General features: G+C 32.8%; 2 protein-coding genes across 2 annotated transcripts; one reads left to right on the top strand and one right to left on the bottom strand.

Annotated features, from left to right (window-relative positions):
• The first annotated feature begins 10020 nt into the window (after positions 1 to 10020).
• Positions 10021 to 11878, top strand: LOC107432881 (WRKY transcription factor 22). The gene is made up of 3 exons (XM_016044080.4): positions 10021 to 10756; positions 10874 to 10984; positions 11075 to 11878. Exons 1-3 carry the CDS (start codon positions 10308 to 10310, stop codon positions 11568 to 11570), a joined length of 1056 nt encoding a protein of 351 aa, XP_015899566.3. The 5' UTR covers positions 10021 to 10307; the 3' UTR covers positions 11571 to 11878.
• Positions 11879 to 14395: 2517 nt separating this feature from the next.
• On the bottom strand, positions 14396 to 17341 carry LOC107432894 (pentatricopeptide repeat-containing protein At3g61520, mitochondrial). Its single transcript, XM_016044097.4, has one exon. The coding sequence runs from the start codon at positions 17184 to 17186 to the stop codon at positions 14889 to 14891; it is 2298 nt and encodes a 765-aa protein (XP_015899583.3). The 5' UTR covers positions 17187 to 17341; the 3' UTR covers positions 14396 to 14888.
• Positions 17342 to 19341: the final 2000 nt, after the last annotated feature.

Raw genomic sequence — 19341 nt, 5'->3', positions numbered from 1 at the left:
TTTTTGTTATTATTTTCTTTTTGGTAACAAATGAATAGAGACAAGCGAATGGTGACACAACATTGTTTGTACGCTACTATAATAGTAATGTAATATATACATATCATATAATATAAGTTATCTCATATAGTTTCAGCAAAAGTTGTCTCATATAAACCCTCAAAGATACGCCCTCATATCCGAAAAGCACCTTTTTTTTTTTTCTTTTTTTAATTGAGTTTTGTTTAATGTCCAACTCCTTTGAAGGTATACATGGTTTAGAACTTATGATCCATTGTCAAAACCGATGAATATGAGTATTGAGTTCCTTGAATGCACTTATGAGGATTCAGATCAATGACGTAATTTTATCAAAACCATCTTATAATTATCTATATAAACATGTTAAATTAATTATCTCCATTTTTTATCAGCTAAGCAATGATGCTATACCCGAAGGGATGGAGAAATGATAGGAAGTCAGTAATCCCATCATTTTGCAAATCCGAGATTATAGGCCGATGATTGTTCTAGAGTCTGTGGGCATTTTCTTTTTCCTTTTTTTTTTTTTCCCCCTTTTTTTAACTTGCTTATGATAATCAAAATTTATATATAGTTTGAGGGTGATTTCATATAAATAAAAATAAACATACACAATAGAGATGTTTGTTATCAAAGGAAAAAAAAATAAATAAATGATGTTTGTCCCCCATGTATATGGATATGATAGTTGTATGTACTACTACTATAAAATGTTTTTTTTATGGGATATATTCTATAAAATATTGAGTAGACCAACTAGTACAAATATATATATATATATACAGTCCATCTATGGTGCGGACGATCTTCATGCGGACCACAGTATTGGTATCGGTTTTTCATAATATTGGTGACGATTTTCTAAGAAACCGTCGTTAATATTATAAAAAACCGTCACTAATACTGCAATCCTCATACGTACCGTCCTCATCATAAAATTTTCATATATATATATATATATATATATATATATGTATATATTTTAATTATCTTGCCCATAACTACGGTATGTTGTAAGGTAACCTAATATTGGTCAAACGCTCAAGTTTTATTTAAAATATAAACAAAAATAAAATAAAAATAAAAACCAAAGTAGGGCAAAAGTCAACAACTAAAAGGCCGGTTCAAGTTGGATAAAATAATGTTCAGCCGGGCTCAGCGGTCTGGGCGGCAGCATAACAAAAGTCTATAACTTGCTGCCACATCCCCAAACATTGCTTTGCATGCTCTTCAAAGTTTGTCATATCTTGCTTTCTTTTCTATTTTTTTCCCATTTCTTTTTGACCAAACAAGTAGAACAATTATACCTATACAATAATATAATACAGTATAATATATATTATTAATTATATACGTACATAATCGACCCCACACGCTTGCAAAACAAACCCTCGTGCCACCCACGTCTATATCAGCCAATTTTCATTCATCATCCAAGTTGCAAAATAATACTAATTATATATATATATATATATATTTTTTTTTTGGCTGAAAATACTAACTATATTATTAATTGTAGAAAATTTTTGAAAAGCCGATATTCTGATTTATAAAGTTTGGATATCAATATTAGATAATATATTATTTGAAAAATATTTTAAATAATATGTTATATGATGTGTAGCCTAATTAAGTTCAGAAATCATAGAAAAAATAATTAATTATATTTTAACTGGTTTGTAGTTTTAGTTTTGTTTTATTTTTATTTTCTTTTCTTTTAATAATTGTGAGCTACAGATATAATCTAATAGTCTACTGGCTCACTTTATGGTTAATTGATTAGAATGATAAACCATATACGGTAATATTACTTTACAATATTTATTTTTATTTTTATTTCTAAATGCTACAAAGCCTTTAAGGAAAAATAAACACTTTAAAAGCAGTGAATTAAATTGTTATATAGTGTATAAATCATATGGATTGTTTTTTTTTTAAAAAAAGAAAATTCTATGCATTTTTTTTTTTGTTGTCGTAAGTAAAGTTAAGTAGCATATTAAATTAAAATTTTATAAGTATGTAAATACAATAAAGTAAATGTCCAAGCCTATATAATATATATCGTAAACGAGTAGTAAAAGACTTGAAGGGAATTGTATTTTATTCATTAATAATACTACCGTTTAAATACAGGAAGTATAACAAAGGATTATGTGAGATAAACTCTAATACGTAACTAGCTTTGTACATATGATAAGATTATCATGTAACAGTTGAGATAGCAATACAATAGATAATTACAAAAGTATTTACAATATTTATACTCCTTTATTATCCCCTCTCAAGATTTGGGTTCCTTCTAGAACACCAATCTTGCTTTGTAGAGACTGAAATTTGTCTGGACAAGGATTTGATGAGAGCATCAGCAAGTTGATCAATGCTGGACAAGTGAGAGACTCTTATCATGCTATCATGAACTTTATTATGGACAAAGTGGAAGTCTATTTGGATATGCTTTATTTTTTAATGAAGCTTTGGATTGGCAAACATATGCAGTACCTAAGTTGTCATAATATATTGTTAGAATAGTAGAGGACCTAACATGGAGTTCTTGAAGGAGAGAGAGAAACCATCAAAGTTTTCAAGTAGTGTGGGAACAGCACAATACTCGATTTCGATAAAGGAACTAGAGACAAATCTTTGTTTCCTGGAAGATCAAGAGATAGGTGCTGCTGAGAAACAGTAGAAGTGTGATTGTTATGGTTCCCAACCCAATTCGCATCAAAGAATACATGAAGTGTAAGAGGAAAATGTAGTTTCAAGAAGAGACCATAGGTGGTAGTGTTGTTGAGATAATGGAGAAGGCGTTTAACCGCTATCCATTGAACATCGATGGGCTTGTGCATGAACTGAGATAATTTGTTGACAGAGAATGAAATATTTGAACTGGTTAAAGAGAGATATTTTAAACAATCCACTTCTTGTGATATTGAGTGGGAAATGCAAGAGATGTGCTATTCAGAAGTATTAAAGAAGATGTGGAAGGTATTCCACTCCATTAGCATTAGCCATATCAACTTAATATAGAATATCAAGGATATATTTATGTTGAGAGAGGAAAATGTCTGAGTGAAGGAATGACATCAATCCTAAGGAACTAATGGAGGTCTCCAAGATCCTTTAGAGAGAATTCAACTAAGAAAGGTAAGATAAATTTATGAATAAGAAGAGTATTACTCCCTGTCAAGACAATGTCATCAAAATGGACTAGTAGGTATATGGTGAAACCTTGATTCTGATATATAAACAATGAGATATCCGCATATAAGTTTTTAAAGCCGAGAGAAGAAAGGCTTTGAGAGTTTGGAACCATACTTTTGGTACTTGCTTGAGACCATAGATGGCTTTGTGTAATTTGCACACATAGAACAGGTTATTCAAATCAATGAATCCGGACAGTTGGGACATAAAAACTTTTTTAGTTAGCCACCCATGAAGGAAATCGTTGTTTATGTCTAATTGTCAAAGTGATCAATTTTGAGAGAGAGCAACACACAAGACAACTCGAATGGTAGCTAACTTCATAACTAGATTGAAAGTGTCGAAATAATCAACACTTGGTCTTTGGTGAAAGCCTTTGGTGACAAGATGGGCCTTGTAACAGTTAATCGATCCATTAGGACTGCATTTTATTCGGAAGATCCACTTGCAATCCATAATGTTTTGAGAGGGGTGAAATGGAACCAATTCCCATCTACCACTGCGAAGAAGCACTTGATATTCAGTCATAATTGCCTGACGTCATTGAGGGGATTAAAGGGCAATATCTATTGATCGTAGTTCTTGAGCCAAACTGGGTGAGCGCTTAGAAGTAAGGAAGAAGTCAGAGAGAATTTTAGGTTTGAATATTTAATTGGAAGCTCTTACACACATTGAATGAGTGCATTGAGGGGGAGTAAAAGGAGTAGGCAATGGGCGAAGACTTGGAATAGATGAAATAAAGGTAGAGATAGGAGTAGATTTAAGTTTAAGAAATTCTCCTATATTGTCAGAATGAAAGATATAATAGATAATTGAAAAAATTTCTCAACCAGACATTTGAAAGTGATAAACCTAATATTAACATCGAATTTAGATTTTAATGGAAAGAACCAAACGTATTTAGAATAGTGATATACAAATATGACATAATATTTAAATCCTACATAAGATGTCATAGAAGTAGGTCCCCATATATCATAATAAATAAGCTGTAAAGGCTTATAGCTAAACAGAGAAGAGAATCTAAAAGGTAGTCTATAAAATTTATTGCACTGGCAAAATTTACAATTAAACTTATTCATAGAAGATACTAGAATAGAATATCTAAACGTAATTTGACAAAGTATATTGTCATATGGGTGTCCAAGTTATTGATGCCAATCTTAGATACTTGTTTTGATAACAAAAAACACAATGGAAAGGGTGGACGATTTTGAAGCATGAGTCGGCCATTCATATCTTGCACCATTAATAGGTCCTTTGAGTAGCACCATGCTTGTCCGCAGATCCTTCATCGAAAAACCAATTGGTAAAAATTCAACAAAAATATTATTGGACTTACAGAGTTGTGAAACTAATAGTAAGTTACATTTCATCTATGGTTCACAGAGGACATCTTTTAATTAAAAGGTAAATAGTAAGTTACATTTCATCTTGGTACATAGAGGACATCTTTTAATAAAAAGGTATTAGAAGTAGAGTAAAGTTTAATAGTACCAGGGAGGGTGGTGGGAAGTTTATTACCATTACCTATTGCAATTTCATCGATCACATCATATTCAGAACGCATGGATAGGTTTTGAAGATCAACAGAAATATGATGAAAGCTGCCCAAATCCAAGAGCCAAGAAGAATTGTTGGGCTAATTGGAGGGAAGAGGTCCAAGAATGGAATTGGCAAAATAAGCTTGTGGTGGTGATGATGCTCTAGGAAATGAAGCTTGCTATTGAGGAGTGTAGGTCCATTGTTGGCACGACATGCAGAATGGCCTGTACAGAACATAGCTGGCATCAGCCTTTATAAGGCGTGGATGAATTGAATGAACAGATAGCTTGATTTTGTGGAACAGCCGTAGAAAAAGAAGCCTTTGAGGAGAAGGAGCAACAGAACCATTGTTAGGAGATTATTGATTTCTCGTAGTGGTATTCTTAGTTAATGAGAAGCGACTAACCATGTTCATTGTCATAGAAAAATTTTCAGATTTTCGGGCAATTGTTTTCTATAATTGTCGTGCTCCACCAACATTTCATAAAGTTCTTCAAAGGATATGGATGTGTCTTGTGTTTGAAGGGCAGCAAATATGGTTTCAAAGTCGTTGGACAAACCATTAATGATATACAAAGCAAGGTCATCATCACATACAGGGTTATCAATCAAGGAGAGTTCATCTGCTAGCCTTCGCATCCTATAAATAGTCCATAATTGGACATGAGCCTTGAGAACAAATGAGTCGTTCATGAAGCCTTATTAGCTAAGGGTGGGATGGCTTGGCAAATGTAAGGGGCAGTTTTTGCCATGCTTCTCTAGAAGTTTCTGCATTGGAGATAAATCGATGAACATTTGGTGATAAGGATGCTAGAATGGCATTGAGGAGAAGTGAATCTTGATGAACTCAAAAGGTATAATTGGAATTTGAAAATTTGGCATAATCAAATTAAATTGGTGATGGACATGGTAAGGTACCATCAATAAATCCATATAAATCATGTTCAATCAACAAGGCATCAAATTGCTTTTTCTAAGGAAAGTAGGTAGTTTCCATTAGTTTGAGAAGTTCTTGAGTTGCAACATTGATGATAACAAGATTCCTATCAACAAAGATAGGTTTTTTACTAATAGTCAGTGGATTGGTAGCAATGGTCCCTTTCAATGTAGGTGTTGAAATGGTTGACATGATAACGTAGGGGAAAAAAAATAAAAAATAAGACTCTTTTGAGTAATAATTTGCTTTGATACCATAAACGAGTAGTAAAAGACTTGAAGGGAATTGTATTTTGTTCATTAATAATAGTAACATTTAAATACAAAAAGTATAACAAAGGATTATGTGAGATAAATTCTAATACATAACTATTTTTGTATATATTATAAGGATTATCATGTAACGATTGAGATAGCAATAAAACAGATAATTACAAAAGTATTTACAATATTTACACTCCTCTGTTATATTGTATGGTATAGATAAAGTATAAATTTTTTTGTTTAACCTATTTAGTAGGTGAAATATAGATTAAATTTAGTGTTCCGAATGTATGGTGATAAGGGAAAAGAAATGTAAATGAACTATAATTTTCATTGTTTGCTTAAAACAAAAACTACGTAAAAAATGTAAATTCCATTTTATTTTATTTTTTAAATGAAACTCATAAGATCTTTTTAAACTGTTAATGGAATCTAAAAAGTAAATTCATTTATATTCTATTGAAAGAATATTCTTGGCCTCGGCACATGAAGCCGGTCCGAAAAAGGGTACACTAATTAGTAATATCCTAGTGGAAACTATGCGGTTAATTACTATTTTGTCCCACAAGTATTTTTAAAAAAATAAAAAGTGATAAACACATTTTACCCCAAATAACTTATGTTATCATTTGAACTATTATTTATTATTAGTTAATTAAATCATGAAATAAATTTAGCAGACCTAGTTATGCGTTCCACACAGATAAAAATAAAATAAAATTGTTTTGTACAGAACTACATAAGTTGTGTATATTTTCCATTAAATTATATACCAAAATGTCTTCCAAAAAACTAAATAATGCTAGAAGTAAAAAAAAAATATATCAAAATATGTATCAAATATCATGTATCAATATTTGATTAATTTACATTTAATTATATTTATCCTTTCAAAAATTATTTCATTCATAATTAGTTTATAATAATTTATTAAGCAATAAAATATTAACAGGTAGCTGTGCATGGTATATTTATTATGCATGCCTAGTGTTACTCCCAAAAAAATTTATATACCAAAGTGCTAAATTAGACTAAATAATAAGTCTATTTGAAATGCTGGATTGGTTTAAATTAGAATGGACTATTTAAAATTCAAGCCATCAAATTGAATAATTTCAAATTCAATCACATTTAATTAGATCAAACTTAGAATAGTTTATCCAATTCAATTTCTTCTGTATTTCAAATGGACCTAAGAAAACAACATATCATAAAACAATGTGAAATGTATTGCAATACGAAGAATAAAGGGCTAATGGCATTTTTAGTACCTTTAATTTTAGGACATTACAATTTAAATTTTTAATTTTAAAACTGACCACATTGAATCTTTTATTTGTAATCTGTTATTCATTAAGCTTTCTATAAACTTAATATAACTATGGTTTTAATCCATAATGAATCCATGACCTTTACAAACTAATTTGGATGTTTTATAGTTGGCTGAATTACATGGAGCATCCGAAATATTATACTTTTTTAATCAATGTGTACTAAAAAAATAAAATAAAATAAAACACATCCAATGTGGTGAATTCTAAAACTAAAAATCTAAATTGCAGTATGCTAAAATTAGAAGGTACCAAACCACAAAAGTGGGATTAATCGAGAATATAATACCAGATAAATTATAGCTAATAGCGCAATAGAAAGTAAAATTGTAATAACCGAGTAAAAATATGTTTGCTCCAAAGGAAAGTAAATATCGTTAGTACCATATGATAGAAATTTGTGACCGTTGGATCTTTTACATCATAGGATTCCTAAAAAAGGTTCTAACCTCAGCAGTTAACTGGCATTAAAACCGCAAGGCACGCGGTCTGCTAAAACCAACCTGTAAATATTTAAAAACACAAAGAAAAAAAGCCCTTTTGTTTTTTTTTTCTTTTTTAACAAAAGAAATGGGGCCCATAAGATCTGCAAGCCTGTCACTCCACGTCATAACCCTGCACCGTCAATCCACGCGCTTCCCTCCATCCATTCCATGTGTGAACGGTCCTTCCGCCGTCAGATCATTTTACTTTTTTCTTCGGTCTTTAAGCCGTTGGATCGCTTCTCGAGATTTGATGGCACACATTGACTAAGAGGCTCATACGCGGTAGTCGTATATAAAAATAAAAAAATTCAAACCCACTGGATTTGATGGACACGTTGTGGTGGCACTTTCGTTAATACCGTTAAGCCGCATATCATTGTCCACGTGTCGGTCAGAGGGTAAAAGGAATTAGAGTGCCCCGGTGTGGACGAGTGCTCCTAGTGGAATAAAGTTGCAAGCTCTAGAAGATGGAATCAAAAACCCCAAAGTAAAAAAGTAGCAAAGCAATTTGCTTCCACCAAACAAACCATGCCTTCTAAATGATTATCATTTTGGTAATACATCACTATTGGCATCAAATTTTTTTATAAAATTTTTGGTTCTATGTTTTTCTAGATTTTTTTCGGTAATAATTAATAGTTAGTTCCACCAAAAGAAAGAGATTATTATTGTCTTAATTTTCTTTGGCATCGATGATACATCATTTACATGATTAATGTTAAAGTCAAATTGCATATTAGCTCATGATTATTCACGTTTGACATCTTTGTCAATTGGGACATTCCATTAATGATTTCTTTTTGTTTTGCAAAAAAAATAAATTTGTATTTTCACTTAAAAATATGAAGAAGAAGAAGAAGAAGATAACATGCCAATAATATATATATATATATATATATTTTTCTCTAGCATAGGCTTTGAATTGCATAACATGTGACATGTTGCTCATCCATGACCTGCATTATGACTCAATATAAAAAATAAAATAAAATCTTGTGAAGTCAAATGGATATTTCCCACATAAAGAAGGACAATAGATGCAACTTGTTTCATTTACAAACAACACAATATATAACCATTATGGTTTTATCATGTTTATAATACCATTTCAAAACTTCACCTAGTTTTATTGAAGAACTATAATTTGATAACCATAATGGTGTTATTCAAAAAATAAATAAGTATAATGGTGCAATGGAGATATATTCTTTGTATGATCTCAAATGATTAGTATAATGGTGCAATGGAGATATATTCTTTGTATGATCTCAAATGATTTCATAGTACATGACGTTGTAATAATTAAAGATTTTAGGTGGGGTAATTAAAAATTTTAGGGCAAACTTGATAAAGAACTTTTGTAATTTACCAAAAATAAAATACAAAAGATGTAATAAAACCAAAACATAATACTAGATGCTTATATTCTTACACAATTTGTTATTCTCATTAGAACTTGTACGTAGTACCAAACAATTTAAATAGGAGAAAACATTGATAAGTGCAAAACACATACAAATGAATAATATTATTACTCATCTTACAACATTAAAAAGATAAAGTAATAATATTGTAGTAAGAAAATATGAATATTTCCAAAAGATGTCTATTTCCAGAATTTTACATGTTTTGCACAATTAAAAATCACATTACTCTTTTAGCTCAATTAATTGGCCTATAACATTACCAAAAAAAAAAAAAAAAAAATGGGCCTATAAAGCATTGAATAAATTTAAGGTTGAAAAAACACAAAGCAAAAAATTTCAAAAACATAGGAGATTTATTTTTATGGGGCTCCAAGAGGAAGAAGAAGAAGAAGAAGTACGTCCGGACACGCGCTTTTATGGAGTGTGATAATTTTTTAGCAACGCACTAAAAAATTGCACCAAAAATTGAAAAATGCAACCTATTTTTGATAAGAGCGCCTCAATAAATTCAACTGGCCTAACACAGTTTTATTTTTATTTTATAATTAATTTTTTATTTAAAAATTAAATTATCTTTATTTTATTTTATTTTATTTTTCTCTTTTTGTCGGCATAACTCACGAGCTCCACTCCCAAGACACGGAGTGGAACTTTTCCTCAATCAAATCCCCCTTTGACATTTTCTCAAGTCAACCCCCTCTAAACCCCAAAAACCAGTTTTCAATTTCCCACTACAATAGCAAAATTAAAATAAAAGTGCAAAAAAAATAAAGGAAAAAAAGCATAACATAGAGATGCCAACCCCACCTCTCTCTCTCCAAGTGCCCACTTGGGCCTCTCTCTCTAAAACTCTGTGACCCCAAAAACACCCATTTTCTCTCTCTATGTACAACATGTATATATAATTCCTTTGATCCTTTCCCACTGATTGCACCCTTATCTTTTCTCTCTCTATATTTCACTTTCTCTCTCTAAGCTTCAAAAGTCAGCGCCTTGTTTTGTCTCTCTCTCTCTCTCTCTCTCTCTCTCTTTCTCTGTCTCAAAGAGACGACAGTGGTATTAGACAGAAAACAGAGCTGTGTCTCAGAGTCCTTTCCATGGCGGACGATTGGGATCTCCAAGCGGTTGTCAGAGGCTGCTCTTCCTCTACCTCCACCACCACCAACAACACTTTCTATTCTACACCATGTTTCACTCCTCCTGAGTTCTATCCTTCTTCTTCTTCTTCTTCTTCTTCTTGCTTTTCATCTCCATTTTTTGCTCTTCCAGATCCTATGAGAGAGACTTCAAATGGTATGGAAGAACTCCATGAGCTTTACAAACCTTTCTTCCCCAGATCCCATCAGTTTTCTCCTCTCTCTTCTACTTCTTCTTCTTCATCGCAAACTACTTCTCCAATTTCTTCTTCTACTTGTTCATTCTCTTCTTTTCTCCGTTCTTCTAACGAACAGAGACTGTTACAGATGAAACCACAACAGCAACAACAACAGACTCAGCCTTCTAAGCAATCCCAATCCACTACCACAGCTCCACGATCAAAAAAGAGGTAAATTTCTCTTTGATTTTGTTGTTTCTAAAATAACCCATATTAAAAATTGAAACTTTATCTAAAAAAGAAAAATCTTTTATTTATCTTCCTTTTTTTTTTTGGGACCATTTTCAGGAAGAACCAGCTGAAGAAAGTTTGTCAAGTTCCTGCAGAGAGTCTTTCTTCAGATATATGGGCATGGCGGAAATACGGTCAAAAACCTATCAAAGGCTCTCCATATCCAAGGTGGGTTTCAATAAATTATTCGAAAAAGGAGCATAAAATTTAAGCTTTTTCATTTTTTTGGGGTTCTGAATTTGAGCTTTGTGACTACAGGGGATACTATAGGTGTAGCAGCTCAAAAGGGTGTTTGGCCCGGAAACAAGTGGAGCGGAACAGATCCGACCCGGGAATGTTCATAGTCACATACACGGCCGAACACAACCACCCAGCTCCGACTCACCGGAACTCGCTAGCCGGCTCAACCCGTCAGAAGCCATTGACCCCTCAAACTGTCAACGCCGATGACTCCAACAACAACAACATACCCACCACCAAACCCTCATCTCCGGCAACATCTGTTGAGGAAGAGCTGGTTGCACCTCAGAGTACAACCACGGAGAGCAAAGAAGGGAGGGAGAGTTTTTTGCTTGATGATGAGGAAGAAGACGAATTTGGGTTCTCGGATATGGCTGTGAGTGACGATTTCTTTGTGGGTTTGGAAGGATTGGCCGGTCCGGTGACCGGAGAGTGCTATTCGGATCACTTTCCGGGAAGCTTTTCTCTTCCTTGGGTTGCTAATAATGCTGCCACGGCTGCCGGAAGTATCTAAGTCGCCGGGAAAAAAAATTCAGTTGGTGATGTGGGATTTATTCCTTTTGTCAATCACACTTCTCTAGAGAAACATTTAGCAATTGGTGGAATCTTGTTTAACAATGTTTACAGAAAGAGAGAGAGTTTAATTGAGGGGGAAAAAAAAAAAAAAAAAGTAGTAGATTTTAGTCATTTAATTTTTTTTTTTGTTTTGGGGGTTTTATTTATTTTCTTTATTTTTTTATTTTGGGTTTTCGAGTAAGGTTAAACTAGTTGGTAGTGAACAAATTGTAAGAATGATTTGCTGATCCATTTGCTTTTTTACCATTTTTCATGGTTTTGCTTCGATCTGTGATTCCTATTTTGTTACCTGGTTGCATATAGAAATTGATGCGTTTTTGGAGACCAAACAAATATGTGGCTTCTCTTCATTCTCTTCAATGTGAAATGCTATACGGTTCATTTTGTCGTAGTAAAATTATTGAGCCTTTTTTCTTTTTACCTTCACAATTCACATGTTCATGTGAAAATAATAACTCATAGAAGTTGCAGATTTTTTTTTTTTTCCCCCTTAATTTTTGTTTTCATTTTGACCATTTTGATAAAGTCTACTTTTTATTATACGCTTAAAACCCTTCCACCCCAGCCTTCCCCATAACACCCCCCACCACCGGCCCCCCACCACCCCCCAAAAAAAAAAAAGAAAAAGAAAAAAAAAAGGAAAAAAAAAAAACATATATTTTTATTATGGAAATGGAAAAACATGAAAACGACTAGTTAATGTTTAGGTTTTTTCGGTGGTAATAATTTTAATCTGAATAGCTAGTTTATAAGACAAATTTGTTTTGGTCACGGAGACGAAACTCTATCTATACTAGGGAAACCCTAAAAAAGAAAAAAAAAAAATGCATCATATGATCAATTTTATATAGTAAGCATTTTTTAAATTAATTTCAATAACATTTCATTAAAAAGAACACAAACACACGCAAACACACTTTTCTCCTAATCTATGCTATCATTACTTATGGAGCTGAAAAAGAGTATTCAAATATAGTAAGAGAAATTAAAGCATCATTTTTAATAAGGGGAGATTCCATGAACCAACATTTATGACAAACTTTTTAAGAAAAATGATAAAAAAAAAAACAAATATTTTTTGGCTCTTGATTACATCCAATGATATAAATTATGGTCTTAACTAACGATAATTTTCCCACCAAAAAAAAAAAACTATAATTTTCCACACTTTTTTTTTCATATTTTTTATGCATAATTTGGAGTATTAATTTAGCCAAAAAAATAATGTCTGGAATATTTATCAAATATGTTTGTCGATGAAATACTTCCTTTAAGGGGGAGAGGCCGAATTTTATTGGCAAGTATAAATTGGATGGAATGAAAAACATAAGCCATACAAAGCATGCTTCCAATGTTTTTTTTTTTTTTTTTAAATTTTTTATGAAGTAAAATTTCGGGTCATTTATCATCTAAATTACTATAGTTTCAACTATAAAGTACTTGAAATTTTGAAGATAAATTCTTTTTTGATCTTCTTCACCATCACTAACTACCATTGGTCGGAAACGACCAACTATTGATGGTGGTAGAATTGAAAAAGATAAAAATAAAAAATAAAAAAAAGGATGGCTAGAATAAAAAAAAAAAAAGCAAAAGAATATTTTGATCCTGTTAATGATTTAGAGTTAAAATAAAAGATTAATTAATAAAAGCTAATCAAATTTACACCCTTTTAATGATTTTAAATTAAAATAAGATTAATAATTAAAAAGCATCAAAATTTACAGTATAATTATTATTATTTTCATTCCATGCCCAATAATTTACACAAACAGGAGAACCATGAGATACCCACAAGATACAATGGATCTAACTTCTAACTTCTAAGTCACACCCAGGTACTGCTCAAAAAAAAAAAAAAAAAAAAAAAAAAAAGTCACAACCATTTCATAAGGGGATAGGGTTTGAGGAAAAAAATAAAATAAAAAAAGATAAGGTTTGAGCAAATTCCATAAAGATCCATCATCATCTTTTCTTCTGAGAACTCACCAAAACTTTTTTCTTCTCTTCGCTTCTGTCTTCAGTCTAACTTGTTTTCTTATCCAGATATAAGCTACAAATGTGAACTTTTTTAATGTTCGGACAAAAAATAAAATTTTAAATTAAGTGTTTTGATTAAATAAAATAAGCAAATATATATATATATATATATATATATATGACTTGTATATGAATTTTTTTTCTTTTTTTATCTGAAAAAGAGCAAATATGAAGCGTCCATTCGTATTGACTTTGTAAGTGTATGAAAAATGTATTAACCGATTAGAAGCTCTACCGGATAGAGTATGATTGTTTGGTTGAATTTTAAATAAAAGCTCTCTCTGAATTTTACCTAAAGGAACTCAAAATTTAAGCATGTCTCAAAAACCAACAATAAACTCACTCTTTTATTTGGATTTTTTCTTATCCCTATCAAATTAGAGAAGTACAAAAATTTATCCTAAAAATAATTATATCCTTTGGTTTACAATTAAACATGCAATACTCTTTTAAAATTATAATGAAATCTCTGTCCACAGAAGCTCTAGGACAACTCTCTGTCCATTGGTAAACTAATGTCACAAGTATCCTAAATTCACAAATCCTCCCACAAGGTGCTGAAGCCTGGAGAAAGATAATTGATGCGAATAACATGAAATTCAGAGTTCAAATAACCAAATTTGGTCTTCTCTATCCCCCAAACCCACTACAACCAAATTTGGCCTTCTCTATCCCCCCAAACCCACTACCTTTTCCAACATGAAAGGTAAAGAGTCTTTAGGATTCAAAACAAATATATTTTAGTTTTATTTATACAACAAGAATACTTCTAACACAAAAATGGTAAAACACCAATGCAAGTAGCTGACAAAATGACTGCTAAATTCAACAACTCATTTGCAGCATTACTTCTGAAGAGAAGTAGAAAGAATGTAGTTGAGAATTTGTAATTTAGATTATTAATATACAATTCTCTCTTATTCTCAAAAAATATATCTCGTTCACACAAACTTCAGCAACATGTAATCAGATTAGACGTACCTCCTACGGATTTGCATGAATAGAAATTCTGCATTAAAAACTGACTCAACCATGCAAAATGCACGTGAGTCGAGAATCTACAATCACAATCTTGTATGAAGGGCAAGAAATATGCAAACTCAGAATGCAACTGTATGGCCAGAAGATTGGACCAATTTTTGCTTTCTACCAAGTATGAACATTTCATGGAGCAATGTATTTCTATGAATCCCATCTTCGTATTACGACAGCCACTCTATGCAGTTGCAGCAGAAACTTCATATCCTTTTGTAAATTTTTTCAACTTGTCTGTTTCACCAACTGCAGAAAGCCATTCGGTAAGAATTTCCATTGTTATGTAATCAGGACCACAAGCATGCTCAACCATTTGATCCATAAATTTAAATGCTTTATCTAATAAGTTCTTTTCCCGAAGGCCCTTGAACATAGCATTGTATGTGGTCGTATCCGGCTTCACACCCTTAATTCTCATTTCATCCATCAGAGAAAGAGCAAGTTCTACTTCGTTTTTCTTGCAGAGAGAATCTATCAAAATATTGTATATTACAGTGTTTGGAGGAACTTTTGATGAAGAACTCATGTCTTTGAAAATTTTCATGGCTGTGTTAATATTGCCACTTAAGCAAAAGCCATGTATCAGGGCTCCATGAGTGAAAACAGTGGGGACAAGACCCTCACTTATCATTTTCCTCAACAGTTTATAAGCAGTTTTCAAATTCCCAGTTTTGCTTGAGTAGGATATCAAGGTATTGTATGTGACAACATCCGGTTTAACTCCCTCGTCTTCCATTTCCTTAAGCATCCCGTAAGCCTTCTCCAGCTTGTTCTTCTTGCAGAAACCATTAATCAGGGTATTATAAGAAATGGCATCCATACAGAACCCAGCCTCTTTCAACTTTGAAACCACAAGGCTAGCATCATCCAACCTTCCTGCTAGGCAAAGACCAGATATCAAGCAGCAGTAAGCCTTAGCATCGGTGGTGCATCCATCACTTAACATCTGATCAAACAATTGCATTGCCTTGTTAATATTATTGACGTTACAAAAGGCAGAGATTAAGTTTGTGTAGGTGAACACATTGGCTTTCAGACCATCGTTTTGAGCTTCATTAAAGAACTCAACTGCACTACTAACTCTTCCATGCTTACACATACCATCAACCAATGTATTGAGAGTAATTACATTTGGTGGCACTTTTTCCTTCTTCATTTCATCAAAGAGCTCACGGGCCCTCTCAATCTCCCCAACTTTGTTAAACCCATCAATTAAACAATTGTAGGTAACAGTATTGGGTGCACATCCATTTTCCAATCTCATTCGTTTCATCAACTGCAGTCCTTCTTCTTGCCTCCCTACTTTACAGAGTCCATCAATCAAAGTGTTATAAGTGATAACGTCACGTTCTACTGAAAACCTATCATTATCTCCTTCTCCCTTCATTTTTTCAAACACCTCTAATGCCTCGTCAACTCTCCTAGATTTGCATAAATAATTAATAACAATGCCAAAAGTAACAACATCAGGATGAATATCCCTCTCTTTCATTTCTGCCATAAGCAAATTAATCCTTTTAAAATCATGTTTTCTTCCCAAACCTGTCAAAAGAGCATTGCAGGAAGCAGCCTCCACAAGACCACCCGACTTCATCACATTATCTAAAACATCCCAAGCACGATCAGTCTTCCCGTTCCTACACAACCTTGAGATCAACTGCGTAAGCTGTATTTTACCAGGAAACACGCCGTGCTTGCCAAATTTGAACACCAACCCAACAATTTCCTCGTCACTGACGTGCCTCCCTGGTCGCTCTCGCTTCAACAATTTCGCAAACACGACATTACCCGTAACATCATTCGGCGGGAATTCTGCATTTAGTTCGAGCATTTCATCGAGCACATTGTTCGCATCATCAACACACCCATATCTCAACAGCTCGCCAATCAGCAGAGTTCGAACCGGCGTGTTTTTCGATGAAGGGTGGAGTTCGTTATACACTAGAAGCAACTCGTCCACCATTCCAGCCCTGCCAAAACACCGGATGAGAAGGCTGGCGGCATTGATGGTTAGCGCAATGCCGCGCTCTCTTGACGCTTTGTAGAGCTCAAGAAGCTTACTTTGCGAACTGGGTTCTCGGCTAGCAATAACCAGAACCGCCTGGAACGTGGAAGAAAGCGAGTTTTTATCTGGGGTAGGCGAATTCGACTGGAGGTAGTCCAAAAACTTTAGGGCCTTAGAGGAGGAGTCCAAGCGTGAAGCAATACGGAAGAGTCGGGTAGGAGAGGGAGTGGTGGAGTCTGAGAAGAGTAGAAGACGGAGCTTTTCGAAGTTCCAGTCATTTTCTGGGGGTTGGAGGAGTTGAACCACTTGAGCTATGAACTTTTCTTCGTCGCCGTTCTGTTTCTGCAGAGGGTTGATGGGTTCGGTGGATAGGTGGCGGAGGACTAAATAAGAATGGATTTTTGGGATATAGGGTTTAAGGAGTCGGAGAAGAGGTTTTGATTGCTCTGCTTTTGTTGCAAATCTCGCTGCCATTGTGATTTTCAGAGCAAGCAAGTGATTTTTTGTTAATTGTTTCAATCTTCTAGCAGGAGTCGGCGCTGTACCACTTCGAGAGCTCCGTACAGAAACTCATCTAACCATTCAGAAAATAAAAGAAGAGGGTATCCTGGTCTTTCAACATTCTGATGATTATAAAAACCAGCGGTCATGGAGATGGAGCCTGTAATTTTTGTTATTTTTTAATCTATTTTATTTTCTCTATTTCTCTTTTTAGACTTTGTATTTTTATTTTTATGTTATTTTATTTTTTTAGGTTTACATGACTTGTGGTTCAATGTCATTAAAAGTAGTAGTGTACTTTGTATGCTAGACCAATCCTGTGCATAGTTTGCATTTTGGCTTCCAAAGAAAATCCATTTTTCTAGCTTCTAAATATGAGTTATTTTATTTTATTTTTAAATTTTTTTTAAGAACAATCCTGTAATAAAACCAATGTGGAAATACATTTGCTAGTAGTAACAGTGGGATATGGAAAGGGTACATCTTGCAACACCAGAGAGCAAAATTAACAACTAGGCAAACAATAAGCAAAAGAGCAAGTTAAAAAATCAAGATAGATAAGTTGTAGGATTATGGGCAAACAAGTAAACCATGAGCACAAAGAGCATGTCAAAAAAATCATCCTACATATCAATGTTGTAGCCTTGTAGGATTATTGCTAAACCATAGGCAAGAGTAATTTTTAAAATATGAATAATTTCCATGATATTTTTTTAAAAATTTTTATTTCTCAATAATAAGTCTGTAGGAAATTAAGATACTAAAAACAATTGTTAATTTTTTCATAATTTTTGTCAAAATTTTCAATATTTTCATGAAATTTTCTATTTATATATTTTTATGTTACTTACTTGATCAAAATTTTCGTAATATATATTGATATTTTCTAAATTTCAAAAGAAAATATTATAACATTGTAATATATGGAAATATCAATAAAAATATTAGAAAATATGGAATATCTAAAAATCTCATAAAAAATTATGAAAATTTATAAAAAACAATAGAATTTGTTATTAAAATTTCAAAATATTCTTATTTGATCAATACTTTAACTATTCAACTATACAAAATGAAAAATATTAATCAATATTACTATTACACCACTATAACACTCAGTGTCACGTGTATATTTAGCTTCTTTTGAGCTCAATTTGAATCTTTATATATATTTAATAATATTTTCAAAATTTAATGAATGTTATGCGCAGAAAAAAATGGTTTTCTATCTGAAAAGTATTGATATGACTGAAGCCCCTGTTAATCCTATGGCATGTGCTCTATATTTTTGTTCTAAAAGATTTTATCAGCTAGAAAAATTCCAAATAGTTTACTGACAAGTTAAACTACCCCTTGGCTTTCTTGTGATTTGCATTTGCTCCCTTGCTCAGCGCCTCCAGAATTATACCTTGGTAAGCCAGGGAAAATTTGGCTATTGTACAAAGAAATCGGTATAATGTTTTTCTTTTCAATTGAATATCTTCAAAATAAAAGATCATGAAAATATTTCTATCCTTGAAACTGTTTTGTAGATATCATCATGCAAGATTCAAGAAGGAAATCTTTTTTGGTCTTTTGTTCAACTAGAAAAGGAGCACGGGAAGCAGCAAAGCGGCTCTCTCATGTTGCAATGACCTTTTGTCATTAAAATATCCATTCATCAAAGACAGAGAACAGTAGGAAAAACTAAGGGAAGCCTCACTATCATGCAGTGACAAACAAATGCAATTTATAGAGGAAAGTATTTTGCTTTCTAGAGCTGAATCTTATATATGGGAATATGGTATCTAGTCGATCCTTCATTTTTGATTTTGTACTTTAATAAAATAAATTCAATGTCAGCCGCTAGCCATTGTCATCACGATGGTAGACTTTGTTTCAGTGCACAAGTATTGTGCCTTACAACCGTTAAATTATTTTATGGTATCAGAGCATTTTCTACTCTAGTAAGAGATCCTTTTTCATGCTCATCCTCTCAAATGGCCAATGAAAGCAATTCAGGAACTTCACCCTCCTCTGTCGTTTTCAGCAATGCCTCAGTCAAGTCCGTAAACTACTGATTACCACATCAATGTTGCTTCTCAGACTACAATGCTTGGAAACTTCAGTTTAACACTGTTCTTGTTGG

Source organism: Ziziphus jujuba, chromosome 11, assembly GCF_031755915.1.
Source record: "Ziziphus jujuba cultivar Dongzao chromosome 11, ASM3175591v1".
Classification (NCBI taxonomy): domain Eukaryota; kingdom Viridiplantae; phylum Streptophyta; class Magnoliopsida; order Rosales; family Rhamnaceae; genus Ziziphus; species Ziziphus jujuba.
This window is presented reverse-complemented; position numbering and strand designations above follow the sequence as displayed.

What these genes read in the sequence shown, in the direction of transcription:
- LOC107432881 (XM_016044080.4), top strand. Translation starts at nt 10,308, where the DNA reads ATGGCGGACGATTGGGATCTCCAAGCGGTTGTCAGAGGCTGCTCTTCC. An exon ending in GCTCCACGATCAAAAAAGAG is followed by an intron (nt 10,757 to 10,873) that starts GTAAATTTCTCT and finishes GACCATTTTCAG; the next exon opens with GAAGAACCAGCTGAAGAAAG. An exon ending in AAAGGCTCTCCATATCCAAG is followed by an intron (nt 10,985 to 11,074) that starts GTGGGTTTCAAT and finishes TTGTGACTACAG; the next exon opens with GGGATACTATAGGTGTAGCA.
- LOC107432894 (XM_016044097.4), bottom strand. Translation starts at nt 17,186, where the DNA reads ATGGCAGCGAGATTTGCAACAAAAGCAGAGCAATCAAAACCTCTTCTC.